Here is a 22244-nt window from a genome sequence, read left to right on the forward strand (position 1 = left end):
TATACATATATATATATATATATATATATATATATATATATATATATGATCCCTCATACAATGATCGATAATCATAAGAAATCATACGAGAGCAAAGGTTATAGGCAAACAGGGTATAACTGTTGGGTTATGTGCGTCTGGGTCAAGAGACTGGGTGAGCACCATATAAAATGAGTCGTAAAAATGAAGAGTGTTTTTTCTTGTGGCGAAAAAATACGCAAGCATGCGCCAGCATGCAACCCACTCGCTGCCGACTCAGCCTGGGTGAGAAATGCCAAACCAGCACCGATCACAATGTCAAAAGCTCGAGGAAGAGAGAAAGAGAAACAATATTGCTGTGTTTAACAGTTCTGTTGTTCACATCTTCAAAGAGTGTCTGTGCATATATATATCATAATGGCCATGAAAACCCATGTCCAGTTTGTGTTAAAAAGAGTGTTAAAAAGAGAGCATGTGGACGTATTTGCTTTAATATTTAAATATATACACTGAAAAATCTTGTACACATTTCGCGACTCCCGAGACATAGTGACAGGATGTAATGCCATCTTTCTCTCTCTCTTTCTCCGTCTCTCTCTCACCTCAAGATAAAACGAACACACACACAGAATTTTAAGAAAAGGAATCAAAGATACCAAAACAAGTGCTTGAACAAACCCATGATGAAAAATTTGAAACTATACAGTTTTCATGTTCGCTATTTTCTGTTTCTTATCAGCTCCGTTTCCTTTTGTAACTCTTAATGACGTTCGTCCCTTTAGTCTTGTTCTTCCTGACCTGCCTTACTGCTCTGGATGTTGAAAATATATCATTTTATGATACCGATCCATTCTTCATATAGCCCTCTTTCGGTCCAGCTACCCGCACCCTCCCACCCATATATAAAATATACAAAAAAGATTATTTCCAAAATCTCATCGCCTGCCTGCTTCTGCAAGTATAAAAATATACAGTTTTCCTATGTCAAAATCTCTTTTGTGCTCTCGCCGCCATCCTCATTCCCTCCTCTGCCTCTTCATCTACTCTATTACAGCTGACCCTAACAGTTCAAAAATATACAAGGTGTTTTTTTATCATAGAAAAAAATTACATCTCTACCACCTCCTGTATAGTTCTCTCTCTGAGAAAATCATCCCGTATAGAAAGAGGATGTTCACAAGGGCTACATGATGTTATAAATGATCTGCCTTTATGATCCGTGAGTATTTATGAGAGTTTGGATTGCACATCCTCAGTCACGGTTTGGGGTGGTATCGTAGGAGAAGAGCCGATGCTTATGAAATGTGCTTGTGCTTACAGTACAGGTAGACCTTGTGCACATCCCTCGTGCTGAGGCTGTTCAACTTTGAACCACGATTTTCAAGTATTTGTTTCAACCAAGCACCACACCAGCTAATCCAACCGATCCCTGCACGTACGGAAAGAAATGTAAATTAGTGAACAGAGTATCATAGTGCTTATTTGAAGCAAACGCTACAAGAAAATGCCATTCCAGGATGAGTTGAACAGCCCTTGAAACGCTTTTTTTAAAAATCAGTAATTGTGTCTTTCTCTTCCTTCTGTTCTTTCTTTCTCCTCTTCATCAGTCTCCATGGCGGTTCTCGTATTTGCTGATGATGTTGCGACAGCGGCCCAACTCTTTTCGCATATCGGCGACTTCCTGGCGAAGGGTGGCGTTCTCCTGTTCCAGGAATGATGCTCGGACTGAAATCTGGTTTTCCTTCAGTCGGCGGGCATCACGAGAACGTTTTGCTGCTTCGTTGTTCTTGAAGCGTCGGTTCCAGTACTTGTCATCCTTTGGAGGTGAAAAAAGGGAAAAGGGTCAGATCATAATTACGGATACATGATATATAAATTAAATTAAATGTATGCATTTAGCAGACGCTTTTATCCAAAGCGACTTACAGTGCATTCAGGCTATACATTTTATATCAGTAAATGTGTTCCCTGGGAATTGAACCCACAACCTTTGCACTGCTAACGCAATGCTCTACCACTGAGCCACAGGAACATTGAGTATTATTTTTTTATATCAGTTGATATTGGATATTTAATTGTGCGTGCTAATTTCCACCAATTTTTACATTTAGATTAGCTTTAGCATCATTTGATGCTCACTTTAAGTTAATCTTTACAAAAATAAGTAGTTTAATAATTACACTGTTAAATGTAACCCTCATAAAATGAATATCCATTTTCATACTGTACATTTTAAAGTTGTGATGCTTAAATTCAATTGTAGCATTTAAAACTATTGATTTTGTGTGGGTTTTTTGTGTGTCTGGGTTTCATTTTTACTTTACACCAAAAGGTGTAGAATATTAACATTGGCCATTTATCTGTAATTTACCATAATATCATAATATTTCATAATCATAATAATAGCAGCATATTCAAGGACAGAACCATATAGTTACAATGTTAACAACAGTACAGTTGACCTCCTTTATAAGATGGACTCTTATGATGCTGACTAAAACTGTATATTATCCTTAGGAGATTTTTTATAATATTACATTTTCATTGATTTATTTAATTGATTATTCATAGCAGCATGATAAGAAATTTGGAAAACAATCTCTAAAAATAAAATTATCTGTAGCACCTTCTGATCATTTGGCACCAGCATTTTGCGGGCCTTCTTGATCATGGGCTGAGGTTTCAGCTCTTCCTCTGTGAAGCGATGCCTGCGCGGGTCAAACGCCTCCTGGCCTGGCACACTGGACAGGGCGAGGTCAGCAGGGTCAGGATCAAAGTTCACCATGACATCAGCCACGTTGGTGGGTGGCACCACCGGTGGAGGTGGGCAGGAGGGGCTTGGAGAAGGGTCAGGTGGTACAGTTTGAGCCCCTGTTGAGAAAGACAGAAGCGTCAAGAAAAAATAGTCTGTCACATGTCGCAGGCCACATGTTACCAGACAGATGAAAACATCACGCGTCTGGGCTAAACCAAAGAGGATTATGAACAATAGATGCATGTTCCCTGACTAGCTGCAGTGGCTCGTTTTAGCCACAAGGGTGCACCAAAAGCCAACCTGCAGTTAAAACTCATGTGATAAACATCCAGAGAAACACCATGAAACTGACCCTGAAAACGCTCACATTTTGTTCTCAGTCGAGATTGTTAAAATTCATTGGGCCTTGTTTCCCAGCACTTTACAGCACTTTACATGGCTGACTTCTCATATATTCTTCCTCTTTTTAGTTTGAAATATGCTTTCAGAGCAGCTGATAAGGCTGCGATTGGAAGGCGAGCACTTGACGTTAATTATGATACATTAGCTGTAATGGCAGTTTCTGCTTAAGCGGTTCAGAGCCGCTGCTTTAAACTGTTCCTGAGTAAGTTCTTACACAGATATAGTGTATTTAGGATACACACATACAATTAAGAGCTAATTATATGCATGTAGTGTTTGCTGTTGTATGCACCTTTAAACATCGCCTGTAAATGTTAAAATAAGATAATTCTGTTTATTTCAACAACAGAACAATCCGGCTTCAGACTTAAGACAGCTCTCGAAAGCCCAATTTGCTCATGTAAACATAATCAAATTCTTTGTAATTTAATAATGAGCTTCTAAGCCTGAGCACTCCGGAGGCCTGCCAAAGATTTGTTTTTCATTCATTAAGACAACGCACAAAGACCAACACAAAGTGATATAGGAAGATCGTTATGTAAAGCGCGCTCCCACCAAACCGACGTATTGTCCAGTTCCTGTAGTAATTCTCATCTTATCTCAAATCTAGCAAGGGAAAAAAAGTGTTTTTTTTCCCATGAGCATGTACAAGACCAGCTGTCCTTTGGGCCTCTTCCTTTCTATGCGGGAGGAGACATAAACAAGAGACACAGCTGTGTGCACAATTCACACTGTACAAGCTATACAAACACACACAATGACATACAATGTTTATATTGCCATACAAAGGCAAGCCCTATCTATCCATCTATCTATCTATCTATCTATCTATACAAAGGCAAACCCAATACAATCCATCCCTCTCGTTCTATCTCTCTCTTATATCAATCAATCTATATATCAATCTATCTGTCTGTTTATCTATCTATCTATAAAAAGGCAAACCCGATGCAATATTTCTCGTTCTGTCTATCAGTCAATTTATCTATCTATCTATACACATATACGTTAATGTACTTTAAATATACAATTATAACCACATTATTGGCGCCACACATCTGATTTCTGTTTCAGACATCCAAACACAATCAAACATTTGTTTTACCATGATGAAAAGACAAATACCAGGCACAGGCAAACATATCTCTTAAAACTTGTATCTTTTTAGCCTCCTCTCTTTTCTATTTCTCTTGCCCCTCTTTCTCCTCCCTAGTCCGTTCTTTCCCCTCACTCTCTCTCTCCATTGCTCTCTGCATCAGCACGTGACAAGTCTACTGCACATGGCCCCAACGTGTGAGAGAGCAGGAGGGAGGGGGAGCGAGAGAGAGAGATTTCAAAACATGCAATAGAAATGCACCCACCATCTCCAGCAGTCCTCTCTCTCCCTCTTTCTGTGCAGCATTTTGAAGATTCAAATGGATCTTTTAGTGAATAATGAGTGCAGAATACTGTACACTAATTTATATTAGTCTCAATTTAACAATGTCCAAAAACTAAAGACATAGTAGAAGTACTGCACTATATGCAGTCACTAATGGCATTACATTGCCTACTAGTTAAGTAGGATTTCCAAATTTGGTGCTTCCCCAAATATTACATGAGGTTATTATCTGCTCTGATGATTGTGCTGTAAAGAAACATTTCCACTCTACACGCACTAGTACACTCACAAACACACACACAGCTGTGCCCTTAAAGCTTCAAAGCCTGCATTGCCCAGGGCATCAGAGGCCAACAGTTTTAGACATCCCATCATGCATCAGTCTACATTGCAGTGGCTGAGACGGTCCTGCTCACATTCACACCAATGCACACACAAATATACACCAAAAAAGTGGTGGAGACAAAATAACACGTTGTCGTACAGACACACACTAACAAATCTGCGATATGGAACTATTTTAGACTGTTCATAAAACGGTATGTGGCAACTAAACCATTAGCAATCTATGTTAGCCATTATGCTTCCTCACAAAATCGAATGAAAAACGTTCTTACCATGCAGACACTCTGGACCTCCCAGCAGTCCAGGGCCCTGCGGCACGTCCAGACCCAGTAAAGAGGATGATGAAGACGATGAGGAAAGGGAAGAGATGGAGGAGGCAGAGGAAGAGCAGGGCGGAGAGGAAGAAGGTGGGCACTGAGAGCTCTGGCTGGGTACGGCCGACTGCGTGCTCTGAGAAGGAACCTGAGCGGCCGCACTGCAGGTGTTTCCCGACGGCATGCACCCCATCCCATTCTCCGTCAAGAACTCCTCCAGGTCCATGTACTGTAGCTGAAACAGGCCGCCGTCACACGGCAGCGAACGTTCCCATAGCAATGGGCCGAGGAAGGCGGACTGGTTAGTGGAACGCAGGGTGCCGTTCCCACCGTTCATGCCCCCAACTCCACCTAATGAATCGTCATCGGAGTCCAGAGGTTTGTCTTTATCTGAGAGTTGTAAAAAGAACAATAATCTATCAAATATGTTCACTTTTGATTCTATCATAAATAAATTAGCATATATTTCATGCAAAGTAAATCTGCTAAATGAATTCACGAAATTCTGGATTTAATCACACAAAAAACATATATTTACCACATTTTTAGAATTAAAATTTCAAGGGATGCATGATATATCAGTACCATAACGATTATCAGCGATATTCACGATTTTTAAAGGTACACTATGTAACTTTTGGAGCTCTAGTGGTTAATAAACAAAACTGCACGTGTCTTGTGGAAGAATAAGTCTGAATATAAACACTTATTATAGGCATACTGTAGTGATTAAGGATAAGACAAAAGCACAGTTTGGAAGACTGATTCATGATGTACTTATATAAATTTAACAAAAAAGTTACATAGTATTTTAATATTAATTACACATTATTTTAATATTAATCATTTTACTATTTTCGTATTTCTTTTTTATATAATTTTAAAGTTTTAATCCTAATATATATTATTTTTAATATATATAGTTTTAATTTATTTTAGCTACTTTTATTTTTTATTTATTTTAATTAACACAAACAATTTTCAGTAGTTTTAGTTGTTAACAACAACAACAACAACACTTCTGGATAAAATTCCGCATTAATTCCGTCCATTATTTTTACATTTAGATTATCTTTGCCATCATCTAAATCTCACTAAAAGTCCATCTTTAAAACACTAATAATTTTATAATGCTATTAAATGCAATCCTAAGCAAATCTCAAGATGAATTTAACATACTGTACATTATAATGTTTGGGTGCCCATATTCACTTGTAGCATTTAAAATGACTGATTGTCTTATTAGTGCTTTATAACATGTTTATAACCATTACATGAAAATAATACACAGTTTTAATATTGGTGCATCCCAACATATTTCCACAAATAAACATGGCGCCCAGGCATAAAGGCGTACAGTGTGCTTAATGAATAAACAAAACTCATGAGTACATGACCCTTGAACTGCTACAGTATCACAGCTGCAATAGGATTGGAAACACACAATGCTCTTTCTCTGCCCGTCGCTCGGGCTTGCTGGTAAATGTGAGTGCTGCATGAGAGCTGAGCTGTCATCTCCAGCACAGGGGCTTTTTGAAGATGGAGCTGGGGAATATGCATTGCATAGTGATAGCTGGGAAAAAGCGGTGGTTTACTCTACAACACAAATGGAAAGTGGGAAACCGCAGTAATAAATGGAATGAGAAAGAAGGATATTGGTGGAGAGTGGGAGTTTTCAGCAGAGCCAAACAAAGCACAGCAGTGGAAAATTTACCAATAACAAACTCATATTTAAAGAATGAACAAATACATTTTGATAATACAATGCTGGCCATTTGCTTAAAGGCACAATATGTAAGATTTTTATATTAAAATATCCAAAAACCACTAGAACAGTGTTATATATTTTGCTGACTTGTGTACTTATATTATCCCAAATGTTTCGAAGAATGTTTAAATCCAGAGAAATAAGCAATTTTAACTAGTGATACGGACCGTGTCTATAGTGTCATTGTGTCGTCTGCTAATGACGTCATAACCCCTCGTTTTCCGGTTTTGTTTTGTAGAAAACATGGAAACACCAAAGATGCTTTAATATGTTGTGCGTTTTAATAGACCGGTGACGACCGCACAGAGTAGCATAATAACAGAACTTTCAAATGTATCTAGTATGATAAAACAGCGCTGCTTTACCCCACCGGAAGGAGCGGAAGCGGTCGACTGTGGCATAATAAAAGCGCCGCTGCTTTCGAGCCGTGTGTCACGCTCGTTCAGCGCCTCGTTTCGCTTCGACGGCTTTCAGCCTCACCCTGCTTCATTCTACTACATTAACAAATCATTAGCTCATCCATGAACATGATTGCTGCCCGAGTCCCGTCGAATTGCATCGGCTGAGTCTAGCGGCGAAAATTACATATTGTGCCTTTAAAGTGTTGTCACAGTATTTATCCACCCCTTCCTGATTACTTTTAACCTTTATAAAGCCGAAGTGACTTGTATCATCCACAGGAGGGCGCAACTGAGCAACTAGTAAATGATGTGTACATCCGTATTAAGACAACAACTCGATGCATTTTAGAATGGCATCCCTTTAATGGCAGCCATGGGAGCTTCAGAAATCCCTTTAAGAGAGGGGAGAGGCCCTAAATTTCTTTAATTTGTAGTGAACCCGTCAATTCACATCATTTGTCAACGATTTAGCCATCGAGTTGAGGAAGCAGCCTGACTGAGTGAAGAATAGAAGATGTTTCCTGGTTGCACACAACTGAGGTAGATCAGTCTAGAGCTCGTGTGAGGCAGCAAAAGTTATATTGCTGCTCTCTATTTGTGATTTACCTACACCAACATTCTTTTTAAGCAAAATGACATCGTGGATAACAGATCATCTTAACAAAGACACTATTTAAGAGACTGTAATAGTGGATTAGTGGATGAGAAAGTGTCACCTTTCATCTCAGCACAGCAGTCTTTCCCTCTCTGGTCCCCTTTAATAGGCAGCTGAAGAAGGGATTTCAGACTGGCCATGGAACTATTCAGGTGGCCATTGGTGGTGGTACCTGCAGGGTTAGCAGGACCGAGCTGTGGACTGGTCCCTGCTGGAAGGTCAGGTGGCAATAGCTGAGAAATTGGCCTGGACATTCCTCGGTGTAACACCTAGTCCAGGTTCAACCGGTTAATAACTTTTCAGATCACTGGACAGTTGAGCTGGTTGACTGAATCAAGTGTTCCAATCAAAAGTAGAAATGTTCTAAAAACAGAGTTTGGCAGTCGAACGAACGCCTCGCGCCTTGGATCAGGGTGTGTATGGAAGTTTCTGAGCATTTAAAATTCGTATTCGAAGTCCTAATGTGTTCCCATTAGGAAACTGAAGTGAACTGACGTCCTGTATGGTCCTCTCAAGTGAGAAAGATCCCGGAGTTCAAGATCAACATCCTCTTCAAACGCACTGGCTCCTTTTAAAGAATATTGTGCCGATTGTTTCGCTTTCAGTAAACCTTCCGTGGGATCGCCGCTCATTTGCTGACATATGTCATCGCATTTAACTGGTGCTCCTCGCGTCCAGGACAGAAATATTCCCCGAAAAAACGAATGAGTTGGATTAGACGGGCGTCCATGAAGGTAGAGACGATTCAGTCCCACACAGTCGGCAAGAAACTGCGAGTAATCTATAATATAAGACTAAATCGAATCGAGAGAGCTGGAAAAACTCCGTGTGCAAATAAAAAGATGGTTCCCCGCTTCAGAATATAATAAACAATTAAACGTGAGCTGTGACGGTTAAGACTGATGGCTGTTATTATTCCTCTGCCCTCTTTGTTGCTCTCTCTCTCTTTCTCGTTATTTTTGTAGCTAACCTCCGCAACCTATTTCTTTTTCTTTCTTTCTTCGGGCACTCGGTAGAGCGAGCGCTCGGTATCGTAGCAAGAGTCAGCTGGAACGTACACGGGCAGCGCTCGTGACATCACCTCTCAAGGGGGAACGGCATCGAAGGGCGGGGCTATTTATTATTCATTATACACACCTCCTCGATTAACGCCCACAATATGATAAACGAGCCGCTCTGGCCAATAGAAAGTGTCCCTGTTTACATATTAATGTCAGACCACCCCTGTTTTCACTAACCTCTTCTGTGCCGTTACATTTTCACAGATCGAACTAATTTGAACGGGAGGCTACATACATCCAAACAACAGGACAAAGGACACAGCTACATGTGCGGGTCAATGACAAAAAGGAATTTTAAAAACTGCCTAGTTCTTAGAAATGTATTCTTAGCATTTTTGTTTTGTTGCATTCAAAAATCTTGATTTCATGACTAGAAATGCTTGAATGCTTTACTTACTCCTACTTCCTTTTCCCTTGAACAATCTTAATCATTTTAATGAGTTTTTTTAAGACTCACTAAAAATGTCAAAACGACTTTTAAATCGGACATTGAATTGACACTAGTCATAATAAATGTGTATTTTAGACATTTTGTAAGAATCATATTTGTAACTTTCACAGAGCGTCACGTCATTTATCATTATATGCGCTAGAGATGTTAAGATCTGCTGGGCTGCAATGATGAGTAGCCTATACAGTAGCTATACTGTCTATGAGAACGTGCCTGCGAATGTAAACAGATATGACAAAAATCAATATTTGCAAAGACACAAAAGACTACTATTGGAATTGCAATAACATTTGTCTGGTCCGTCCGCCTAGTAAGATCTGCTGGGCTGCAATGATGAGTAGCCTATCCAGTAGCTATACTGTCTATGAGAACGTGCCTGCGAATGTAAACAGATATGACAAAAATCAATATTTGCAAAGACACAAAAGACTACTATTGGAATTGCAATAACATTTGTCTGGTCCGTCCAAGACCAGTCTTGCGACTCTTAGTAACGCTGTTATTTCTAACCATCATCATATTCATTCATTCTCTAATTTATTGCTAGTTGTCATTGGCTAGAATAAGTCAAAAAACGTGAGCATGTCAGTTTGGCCGACACAAATGTATTTCTACAGTACCTTAAGGCCAGCACTAGACCTCGTAGCAAGCACATGGCTCAGGCACGCGCGATCGCTACCTACCGGCGGCCTCTCCTTCACGCGATTGGTCTAAAGTAGGTCAGTATCTGCCCTTCGCGAGATCCAATTGGACAAAACTAGGTCAGTCGCTCCTCCCAGAGTTCTCCCCATGCTAGTGCCGCGTGAGATGGGAGTAAAACAACATGCAAAGGCGGCTTGGTGAGATCTTTGTTGATTAGTGCCGACAACTCTTATCAGATGCAGAGATCAAATAGAATCTGCCTTTGCGTGTTTAAAAATGAAAACAAATACGAAGAAGGTTCCATCCACGGATTGTTATGCATAGACTGCCGTTTTTGACTGCACAGCTGATAGGTTTACTATGCACAATTTAAAGTGTGTGAAATTATGATAATATCCCTTTGAAATAATATTGAAACATCTGATCCTTATTAAGCTGTATGCATCAAAGGGCAAGATATAAAGAACTTTCTGGATTTTTTCTGGATTTGATTTTCAACTGCATAGTAAACAAGCTTGTAATTTATATACATATATGGAACCCCCTTTAACAAGTGAATTTCCATTGGCTTTCATTCCTTAATGATTCAGGGTCTGCACAGTCATGGAGAACCTAGAAATATGAGAATTTTGAAATTGTGACTTTTAGGCCTGGCAGAATCAGTTTTTTTTTGTTTGTTTTTTTTGTTTTAAAGGTGTGGAAATTTCTATAGCGAGTATCTTTTTCTAGTTATGCTCAGCTCAGTATTTCATTGGCTAGAAATTGTTCTTCATAAGTGGGTTTTGAAAGGCGTTTAACCAGTGATAAACAACTGAAAAGGTCATGGAAAATAATTGGTAAAAAAAATGTGGGAAATGCAGTTACTACTGGATTATATATATGGAACCCCCTTTAACAATTGAATTTCCATTGGCTTTCATTCCTTAATGATTCAGGGTCTGCACAGTCATGGAGAACCTAGAAATATGAGAGAATTTTGAAATTGTGACTTTTAGGCCTGGCAGAATCAGTTTTTTTTTGTTTGTTTTTTTTGTTTTAAAGGTGTGGAAATTTCTATAGCGAGTATCTTTTTCTAGTTATGCTCAGCTCAGTATTTCATTGGCTAGAAATTGTTCTTCATAAGTGGGTTTTGAAAGGCGTTTAACCAGTGATAAACAACTGAAAAGGTCATGGAAAATAATTGGTAAAAAAAATGTGGGAAATGCAGTTACTACTGGATAATAGTTATATATATATATAGAGAGAGAGAAACAAAAAACTAGCAAAACTAGAAAGATTTACATTCGCTATGTAAATTTCTATAACCTTTTCAGGCCAATATATCACAGCGTAACCTGAAATTGCAGATAAATCCAGGTTTTCTTTGACTGTAGGAAACCTGTATATGGATTATGACTTTTCAACCTGAATGTAAAGGAGAACCGTTCTAAAACAAAACATGAGAATACAAAGTAACTTTAAATCTGAAAATACTTTTGTTCAGAAAACATTAGTACAAAGTAACAGATGTGGAAACAAATTAACATATGTATGATCCTGGGGGGAAAACACAGAATTGTTGGTATTGTGCATGATTGTGTCCAACAGCCTGCACTGTACAAGCCTTGCAAGGCAAATCGAGTTGATTTGATTCCGGAGGACATTGCAACACAGAGAACATTACTGCCACCTAGTGTACATTGTTTGCAACTTGCAGTTTCATGTTAATTTCAATTAAGGTCATGTGAGATGATGTCCTGTATTGAACATTAAACTTTTGCTTGGAGACACCCGAGAGAGAAACTAAGTGAACAGACGGTCGTGTTCCTCTGACACACCGAACCAAAGTACCCTTAAGGGCATTCTTCCCTCCACCTCTAATAGTGTGTAGCACTGCATAGGGCTTGTGCCAACACATGTGAGCTGTAAACAGCCACATCCAGCACCATGGCACCAGGTAACCAATTAACCCAATCTGCTTACCGTCACAAAGAGGCAACACTCTGCTTCTCATAAAAATTCAGGAGAACATACAAAACACTCGAAACAAAGACTGTACATTTTCAATATTTTTATTTGCTTTCTGAGAAACTCAACATTACTGTTGACTCAGAAAAAGAAAACAGCTGTTTAGTATTTATATTTTGTATTTTAGTTTACTGAGAGGAAAACATTGGGACAGTAGAGCTAAGTAAAGTATTGAGAATGAATACAATAGTGTTGGGAAAGCTGGGCTAAACTGTGGTTTGGGTTAACAGATCAAAGGGGCAGGGAACAAAAATCACACAGATACATATATTCCCCACATCTTACAATGACAGACCCTGCCACAAACCCACCCACCCCTAAAATAGTAAAAATGATTTTAAAAAAAAGTATACTTTGAATAATAAAAAAGAAAGAACAACTGTTACTTAATAAAATATAATACGCATTGTACAGTACAGACTGGCTATTCCTCGCTCCCGCTAGCCAATCTCACAACCAAAGACATTAACACTTGCCATAGAAACACCTGCAAAGGTTTCTTTACATATTTCTTAAAAAACAGATGACATTAAACACAGGAACATGGCATTAGCGACACCATTCTGTCCCCTCCGCGTCAGCTCTGCAGAATATTTTGCATGTTTTGACAGTTTCACTGCAGCAAGTCCTCTTTGAGACACTGTTAAATTCAACATGGAGTGTCATAATTGAGGTTGTTCATAGGGAATACACACACTATGTACTTGATTCTCTTCCCAAAACCAGTAACTTTCAGTTCAAGGTGAAACATTTGCATTTTAACATGAAGACAGCAAAAGTTGGGGGGAAACAAAACAACACCACAATGAACAAAAAAGCTACGTATAATTGAGAGTAAACAAAGGCTATACCGTTAAGCTCTGAGTACTGGGAGGAAACTAGTTTAGAGAATAGATTGTTGCTGTTCAAATTAGTTCACTTTCACTGGTATGCATCCATCATTGCAGCACAAATAAAGTTACGAAAATACATAATGAATGCATTTTTAGAGGATAGAGATGCTACCATTACAACAAAGGTGCTACCAAAAAACAGTTCCATAATCTAGAATATTCTTCCCCTTTGGAGAAACCGTGTTAGAGATCCATGTCTATAATGGATGGTTCTTTAGGTACAGGCTTGTTTTCACGTGAACTGAGTCTTTTATTTTCAAGAGGCACTCCTTGGGTCATAGTCTGACCACGTTTAAGGAGTTGAATGTGTGGCGATTTCCAGCAAAGTCCTCTATGCCTACTTGCACGTTGATCCTTGCCTCGAAAACATCCGGTTTTATAGGCCTTCTACTATCTTAGATGCCACTTTACTTAGTGCCTGTAACCTGTCACAACTGTTGATCTTTCAGTCTGGTCCTCTGCCTTCTGAACATTAGTCCCCTTTATTGACATTCTGATTTCTCTACTGACACACCGACAAGCAAATTTGTGGCGCTGCAGGAGGGTGCCATTCCAGAATCGAGAGGGACATCGAGAGCAAGAGAATGCCCCTTGAGACAGGTGGTGGGCCCGATGACGGAGAGCTGTCAGTAGCCTTCGTGAACGTTTTCCACAGACTATGCAGCGCAGGCGAGTCTGACGGCCATGTTTTCTTGGCGGATGCCTGGATACACGGTGCACTGAAAGAGTTATGCGGCTTGAAAAAGTGGTAAAGGGACAGATAGGGCAAGTATATGATTTTAAGGGAACAATAAGAGACCGTAGGCCTCTAAACCTTAATCGCCCCACACGCCATGTGCCTCCACCTACATTTAAGCCAAGCCCTCCTCCAGTAAACTTGGCCCATTTCAGCTGAGCTATCCACTTCTTCCTCTTTTGCTGCTGCTGAAGCCTGCACTTCTTTCGTTTTAAATACATATGCCTCCTGGCAATTTCGTAAGCATTGAATCCAGTCATCAACTGCATGCTACTAGTCAGTTTATATTTTTTCTTTTTTTTTTTTTTTTCCTCTGGGTGGCATCTCCCTGGGCCTGAGGGCTTTGCTGTAGATGTTGAGACTGCATCGAAAAAGGGTGCTGTTGCTGGTGATGTTGAGAGTGCTGGGGTGGTGAAATGTGGATATGAGGTGGAGTGGAATGAACATTGTTACTTGGAACCCCTGAATAAATTAGCTGCTTCCCGCTGATTGGTTGTTGAAGCTGGAGGGGACCCATAGTGGGGTTTGAGTAGTGCAGATGTTGGGGGTGTGAAGTCACATTTGAACTATGATGTCCTGATTCTGGATTGTAGAAGAGTGGAGAATAACCAGCAGTATGAGGATGCTGCGTGAGAGCGATGGTTGAATGGGGCTGTTGTACTCCATGACTTCCACTTTCAGGTATTATATGAAGGAGTGCATTGGTTGCAGCCTCACTCTCGGAAACAGATGGAGCAGTTCCAATAGATTCAGTTCCTGTTGGTTGTGTTGTAGGCCCAGTACGAGTCAAACCATGTTGAGATAATCTATGTCTGGTCAGGCTGTTGGAGTAAGAAAATGCCTTACCACACACTTCACACGAAAACAGTTTCTCCCCTCCGTGTTCATGAATGGCTTGGTGATGGGCAGTCAGGTGGAAATGATGGCGGAAAGATTTCCAGCAAATCTCACATGTATATAGTTTAGGAGGGGGTTGGTTGCTTGTGCTAGCATTAGATCCTTGAACTTTATCCTGAGAATAGTAGTAAGAGCCAGGGTTGGTTTGATTGGTTTGATCGGGTTGATCTTGATTAGTGGGTGCCCCTTGATTTGCAGCAGATTTTGTTTTACTCCGCCTCGGCTTGAAATCTCCCCGTAGATGCAGTTTTTCATGCCTTTTCAGACTCTGTGCATATCCAAAATCTTTTCCACAGAGGGTGCATTTGTAGTTCTTCTCCCCCGAGTGAACAGTCTGATGTTTGGTAAGGTGAAACGGCTCACGGAAGTCTTTACCACAGATGTCACAATGAAATGGCTTTTCCCCTGTATGCACGCGTTCGTGTCGACGTAAGGTCTCACGTCTGCTAAAGCCCCGACCACAAACAGTGCATAAATAAGGCCTTTCAGAACCATCTCCAGCAGAGCCATTGCTTCTCCGACGTTTCACTCCTTCTCCTGGAGCCCCACCAGGTCTCGGCTCTCTTTTCTGTCTGGGCTTCCGTGGCCGCTTGGGTTTGGCATTAGGATTGTTGGCATTCTGTGAGTTAGGCTGCTGTTGGGTGGGGTGAGATAAGGGTATCATTGAACCACTCAGGCATTCTTCATTCCCACCATTTCCTGCAGATGTAGATGAAGAGGCCCCCATAGACCCAAACCCAAGCCCTCCTAACAGACCGCCGATAATGTCTCTCCGTTCCTCTCGTCCCCCAGTATTGTTCATCTCAGCAGGCAAGACAGAGGCAGCAGCAGCTGCAGCAATGGCAGACATGGCACTACTAGTGACTTCATCTTCAGAGTCATCCAAAAGTGAGGAGAGAGGCAGATGCGACTGCGGTTGGTGATGGTGCTGCTGATTTTGAGGGTGTGGATGAAGTGTTGGGGCTAAAGGAGCTTTTCTAAGGGCCGGACTTGACATGCTGTTGCTACAGGAGTCTCCAGAGTAGGATGATGGGTTGCCCTGTTGACGACGATAGTCATCGACTCTGTAGGACGTTTGGTAAGGATCTCTTGAATACTCAGGATTATACTTCTCTTCAGTTTTGCCCACAGGATTTTGATTAACACTTCTTCCCTGTGAATACAGACTGTCACAAGACATCCCTGCTGTGCCATCCTCATTTTTGCAAAATACCAATTCTTTTGTGTCATCCATTTGTCCACCTGGAAATTCACTTTCAACCTTGCCCTCTACTGAACTTATTGAGCTACCATCACTGCTTCTAGATCTCCTCCCTGGCTTGCCACAGTTACCTGATGCAGCATGGTTAAGCAAAGAAGTGCTCTCTCTAAAGCAGCGGCCACAAGCAGGGCAGCGGTAGGGCTTCTCTTCATGAATTTTCTCATGTCGAGTGAGAGATTCTCTGCGGTTGAATGAACGCTCACAGACAGAGCAGGCATATGGTCGAGCTCCAGAGTGGATAACGCCATGCTGAAGGAGGTGTCCTCTCTTCTTGAACCCCTTTCCACATTCATTGCAACAGTATGACTTATTTGGACTTGAGCAAGCGGAAGACATGGGGTCTGTATTCTCATGCTGATGGTGAGCATTTTGTGAAATTCCATCTTGTGTTGAGTGAGGATGATCTGACTGATGCTGATGACTTGGGTTTGTGTTTGTGCTGCTGTTGGGACCACCACCATCTTCTTCATGGCAGCGTATGTGTCGGCGAAGGCTTGGGAGGTGGGTAAAAGTCTTGCCACACTCTCCACAATGAAAGAGAGGTTCTTGCTCAGGCTGTGTGATATTGGGAGTCATTGATTGCTGATTTTCGGGCTTGGGGTTTTGAGAGATATTTGATACCAGCACAGAAGCAGAATTTGAAGCTGGGGCAGAGGAAGAAGAGGAGGAGACAGTTGAAGAAGAGGAGGACGGTGTTGATGAAGAGAGGATGGAGGAGGGGTCACCACCAAGACCCCTCATACCAACCCCTCCACCTCCTCCCACAAGACCAGAGGACCCATCATGACCATGTGCCCCAGAGCTGGCATGGCAGTTAGCACTGCTTGTACTGCTGCTACTGTTATTATCTGACTTCCTCTGGGGCAGGTAGCCAGCCATGGCTTTCTTTCTCCTGCTGCCACTACCTCCACTTCCTCCAGCCCCAGATCCACTATCTCCTTTCCCATCATCTTTTAGTATGGAGAGATGGAGTGGGAGTGGCAAAGGCAAGCCTGCTTCTTGTTGCATTAGGGAAGCCAGTTGATTAGACGAAAGAACAGGAATACCTTGGAAATCAAAACCACCAAGAGGTGAAGGTTGGGGGGCAGGGTGTAGAGGGTGGTGTGGATGCGCATGACTGTGAGGGTGGGACAACGCATGAGGTGGCAGCTGCTGCTGTTGTTGTTGGGGCTGGGGAGTTGGATGGCCATGGGTGTGGGAAGGATGGAGGGCTGGAGGAGGAGCAAGACCTGTATTTGAATCTGCAAGACCGAGATGATTATGGGGACCCTGCTGAACTAGAAACTGTTCTAAACTGGCATTTGTGGGCACTCCAGAAAACAGGTATTGGTTTGCAGCGAGCATGCAACTGAACTGCTGGTGCAAACTTCTTGCATCAGACTGGGCTCCGACTAATCCAGCCACTGAGCTGCTACTGCTGGGGGTATTATTAGAAGTGGTGGTTGAACTCGAAGGGGAGGGCGATGACGAGGATGGCCCAGGAGATGGCTGAGGAACAGAGAGGCCAGGGTGCAAGGGTGGTGGCGGTGGTGCTGATGTTACAACTCCTCCAATTACCCCAGAGCCTCCTCCAGTACTTCCTCCTGCAAAATCAAAACGCCCCATTCCTGAGTGAAGCTGCTCCTGCGCTAGTGCAGCCTCAGCAGGGTGAAATGTGCGTAAGAACTGTGGATAGCCAGAGGCAGAACTGCCACTCCCACTGCTGCTGCTCATCTTGCTTGATTTACGTGTGCTTTGTGAGGATGAGGATTGAGTTTGTTGTGGAAGAGGTGGTGGGGGTGCACTCATTTTGGCAAATAAGGATGAAGAATCCGCAAATGCATTACTTCTAGATCCTTGAAGGGAACCAAGGCCAAGCCCAGACAGGAGGCCACCAGATGCCTCACTCTGTTGTTGCTGCTGCTGTTGAAGCTGCTGCTGGTGCTGAAGTTGGACCTGCTGTTGGTGCTGCAGTTGTCTTTCCAGCCCCAGTCCTTTGAACTGGTGAGCCTGGTGTCCACTGAGCATTTCTAAAATGTCCATAGGGTACTTTCCAAACTGGAACATCTCCCTCTCACTGTTGAGGGGTGATCCTAGGATTTTTCCCCCCTGTTCACTTGTTACTGCAGTAAAGTGGACAATCTAACCTAATCTAACCTAAAAAATCTGGCACTAGGGCCACTAATAATCAATATAAAACTTTAAAGAAATCTGCTAGCAGCTCCAGTTAAAAAGAAATGCCTGTGTGGGAGTAATATGTCTGATGTTGTGACTGTCCATCCCAAACAAACAGAGTTTTGGCTATAATAGTGGGCCTCTACATGTGATAAAACTCTGGAAGTCTTGGATTAAATAATAATCTATAAATATAAAAAAAGGGTAAAAGGTGATTTACAATATCATGCAATAAACACAGGTCTGCATTAGTCTTTCAATATTACTATATCTACAGTTAAAACGGTAAAAACATGTCCTAATGTACTAATAACATGTATTAATCTACTAATACATGTACTAATACCATATGAAAATTTGCTTCACAAAATGTGTTTATCACTACAAAGCAAATCATTTAGTGTTGAAAGCCATTTAAAACTAAAGCAACGAGGGAATGTCTTTCTTTCTTTATATTGGTGTATTCCTTTGACAACTTCTGAATAAAATGGTCCCACTTTTTGATTTCCTCAGTAATGTCTTCATTTAACGAGAAAATTCTGGTGAGCAACTTTTTTTTTTAATTGTTCCAAGTTGGAGTGAAAAGGTGAAAGGTCAGATAGTCCACAGGGTGTATCCAACCTCTGTCGATAGCACCTCAGCTGGAAGACCACAAACACAGCAGAGTGGTATGACCAAGTAGTTCTTCCTCCTCTCTGCTGTGGGAACCCTGTCAGGCCTGATTTAAAGAAAAGAGAGATCAAAAATAGTAAGAAGATTTTTAATCAAAGGATAAATATTTCAAAACAATATCAAAAGATTGGCACAAGAGATGAGAAGCAATGACTCACAAAGCAATGCAAAACATAACTTTCTAACACAATTCACAAAACAAATATATCACTTTCTACCACAAAAAATCCTAAAGACAGATAAAAGACATACATCATAAGATAACACAGAGATAAAACAATCTTAATAGATTTTTACCAAAAAGAAGCATGAGCAGTTATACTGTAAAAAACATTTAAAACCTTAAAACCGGGATATCACAAGTTCTGTTACTTTGGTACTACAACAATACCAAAATTAATTACTCAGAAAAAACTTATAGCAGTTCAATTTAATTTTTAAATATGTACATTAATATTTAGTTTTAATAACTACTTACATAAAGAAGCATTTGGCTACCAGAAATCACTTACTCTGCCTTTAAATATGACTAAATCAAATCCTTCTATCTGTCAAGTCTTTACACCTGTCGAAAGTAACTGAAATGCAACCAAAAACACTGGTGACTCCAATACCAATAACTCTAATACGAGAACATGCATGGAAAAATAATCAATAATCAGCAATTCACTGAAGAAGAAAAAAAAAAACATAAAAATCAAGGGCTCAGCAAAGAAAATCAAATGACGGCACAATGTCAACATCAGAGACAAAGGACAAAATATCCACGCAACTACAATTAAATTGAATTAAATAACTGAAATTAAACTTACCAAATCCTTTTTTGGTTGAAAGAAAAGCGCCGATTGTTCTCCGGGATGGTTGTGTGGACTGTGAAGGGGGATGAGGGAGAGGGGAAGAGCCGAATTCCCTTTTTCAATCACATCCCTCTATGGCACAGCAAAAAGTTTCAAAATATTAAATTAGAGCAAAATCAGACCTGTTAAAATTACAAACAACTTGGCGTTATCATGCACTGATTTAGTTCAAACGTCCGCATGCTACGCGTTACGTAGAGGAACAACATGACAGAAAAACAAACATAAACAAGAAAGTGTCTGAGTGCAGACATCCCGTCAGATGAATTCAGGCTATAAGCCCACTTCACTCTGCTAGCCTCTTAGCTAGCTAAATAAAGACGTCGTACCCTTTTACATTGCAAAAGACTGCATTCAAAAGCTTTGGTATCCCACCTGCTCGTGAACGGAGAAAGTCCTCTTGAAGAGCAATGCGTGAAAATAATAATGCTAAAAAGGGCGCCGAAAGCATAGACGTGCACAAAGGCGGTTTCCGATTTCAGGTTAGCAGGTCATTTTTACTCATCCCGTGGAAAAACACTCTCGCAGGCCTCTCCATCGCTTTCGATCCGTTAAACAAACCCCAATTTCCGCTGGCTGCGCTCGCTAACGCTCAACCTCGCGCGATGGCGTTCTCACCATAAGATTTCGACCGAAACTGCCCTTCCAGGCCGGTTTCCGCTTAATTTTTATGCGGATTATGGTCGGCCAAATATTTTCCGCCCCGTGTCAATTTTTAGTGCCCCCGTCTTCCTTCGGGTACTTCTGTTCGCCTCACAGTGGTCGTTTCCGGGCAGTTATACAAGTTCCGGGTGGTGTTACACGTTAAAACGTCCGACATTATCCTGCTTAGCGCACTGAAATCAGTTCGTGATGAAGTGGGGCCAAAGAAAGGCTTTTTCATTCATGGGTTCATGCTGTAATTTATTTGAGTTTATTGAAGTTGGATGACAGGGACATGGTCAGAAGTTTGTATTTTACGGAATTCGCAGTCTCGTAAATGTTACGGGTTAGTAAACCAGAGTCTAAAAGCGCCGAAAACAAATGGCGCGCGGCGCGTTCTAATTGTTCCAGTGTTGTGTGACGTAGTAACACATTTTCAAAGCACACATTTCACGAGCTGCCCGCGCGAGACTCAAAAACAACACATTTCATCTCTCTCGCGCTGCGCGTTGACTAATGCAAAATAGCCAGTCGGAACAGCTGTTCCGCACATATGCGAGCCAGAGTAATTAGAACAATTATGTCACCTTGTGAGAGAACGAGCGCAGCATTTTTAGACAGCACATATATTTTGGAAAGGATGCAGGGCACAGCACCTCTCTGAAGCCATTTTACCAACATGCCGCCGTCTCCCCCCCACCCTACTCGAACATAAGGTCCTCGCCCACCCTGCCCCTCAAAATGGCGAATGCCGGTGATGCCTCGTCCGTCTCCCTCAGGAACCATTTAAGAACCTGAAACAGCCTAGTTTGGATCAATAAATACAATAAAACCGAATATTATACTGCAGAAAAAAGGATTTGATGTCAAATAAAATTATAATTTACATCATAGCAATGGAAAAGGAAATAAATAAAAAAGTTAAGTTTAAACAAAATTTTAGACCACCAAATATAAAGAAAATGAAAAACATGAATGAATGCAAGTGAATGAGAAGCTGAGATTGATGGTATGCAAATGTGCGGAACCAACTTTGAACCTTGAGACAATACATCAGCCATTACATAGATCTCTCTCTCTCTTTCATTGTTAACATCCATTCACAAATACTAATCCAAATTGACCCTAAGTCATTATAGCGGTCAAATCTATAAACAGAGTTGCATCTGTTTAACAGATCACTTGCTGTTTCACCCAGTGTAAACAAACAATTAATCTAATACAAAATCAAAATACTCAGCACATATGCCAGGTTTCACAGACAGGGTTTAGGCTAAACCAGGATTAGGCCATAGTTCAATTAGGAGATTTAAGTAATTTTTATAAACGTGCCTTAGAAAAAACATTACTGGTGTGCATCTTGAGACAAAACAAAGGCACTGATATATTTTAAGATCAGTCAGTGCAAGTTTCTTTCAGTTGAAACAGCTCAGACTTACATTTTAGTCTGGGACTAGGCTTAAGCCTTGTCTGTGAAACCGGGGGATAATATATTAGGATGTAAACATCTCAAAAATATAACATGTAAAACCAACCAACATGTTTAATAATTCATGAGGGAAAAAATACACAAGTACACATCAATCTCCAGGAAATGTCTTTCTTAATGGCGAGGATTTTATTTAAAAATAATAATAATAATTAAAGTTTTTGCTGTAAATATTTTATGCATGGCATTTTGGCATTACCCCCCAGAAAATTTACAACAAGGTTTATGTATCTCATGGCAAAAAAACATTTATATTTTAAAAAATAAATAAATAAAAAATTGTCTTAAACACTCTTGTGATTATTTTGTTTTCCGTAACTTTGGTGAATGCAGCAATGGAAAATGTTTTTATTATTATTATTTGTTTTTGTTTTGCATTCAAAGAGACACTCACTTAAAAAATAAAATGATAATTTGGGTTTTCTGAAATGCACATTCTCTGACTTCACACAAAGCAAAAGTCAGATAAAATGCGAGATAAA

General features: G+C 40.8%; 1 protein-coding gene and 1 pseudogene across 1 annotated transcript; both read right to left on the reverse strand.

The window, feature by feature from the left end:
- Nucleotides 1-38: 38 nt before the first annotated feature.
- LOC107739518 (hepatic leukemia factor-like) lies at nt 39-9108 on the reverse strand. Its single transcript, XM_016551658.1, has 4 exons — nt 8062-9108; nt 5135-5566; nt 2606-2850; nt 39-1795 (listed from the first exon to the last, which is right to left on the reverse strand). Exons 1-4 carry the CDS (start codon nt 8252-8254, stop codon nt 1583-1585), a joined length of 1083 nt encoding a protein of 360 aa, XP_016407144.1. The 5' UTR covers nt 8255-9108; the 3' UTR covers nt 39-1582.
- A 4341-nt stretch (nt 9109-13449) lies between these two features.
- Nucleotides 13450-20397, reverse strand: LOC107739519 (uncharacterized; annotated as a pseudogene).
- Between the last annotated feature and the right edge of the window lie 1847 nt (nt 20398-22244).

The sequence above is a fragment of the Sinocyclocheilus rhinocerous genome, unplaced genomic scaffold, assembly GCF_001515625.1.
Source record: "Sinocyclocheilus rhinocerous isolate Xijiao unplaced genomic scaffold, SAMN03320098_v1.1 scaffold314, whole genome shotgun sequence".
NCBI lineage: Eukaryota > Metazoa > Chordata > Actinopteri > Cypriniformes > Cyprinidae > Sinocyclocheilus > Sinocyclocheilus rhinocerous.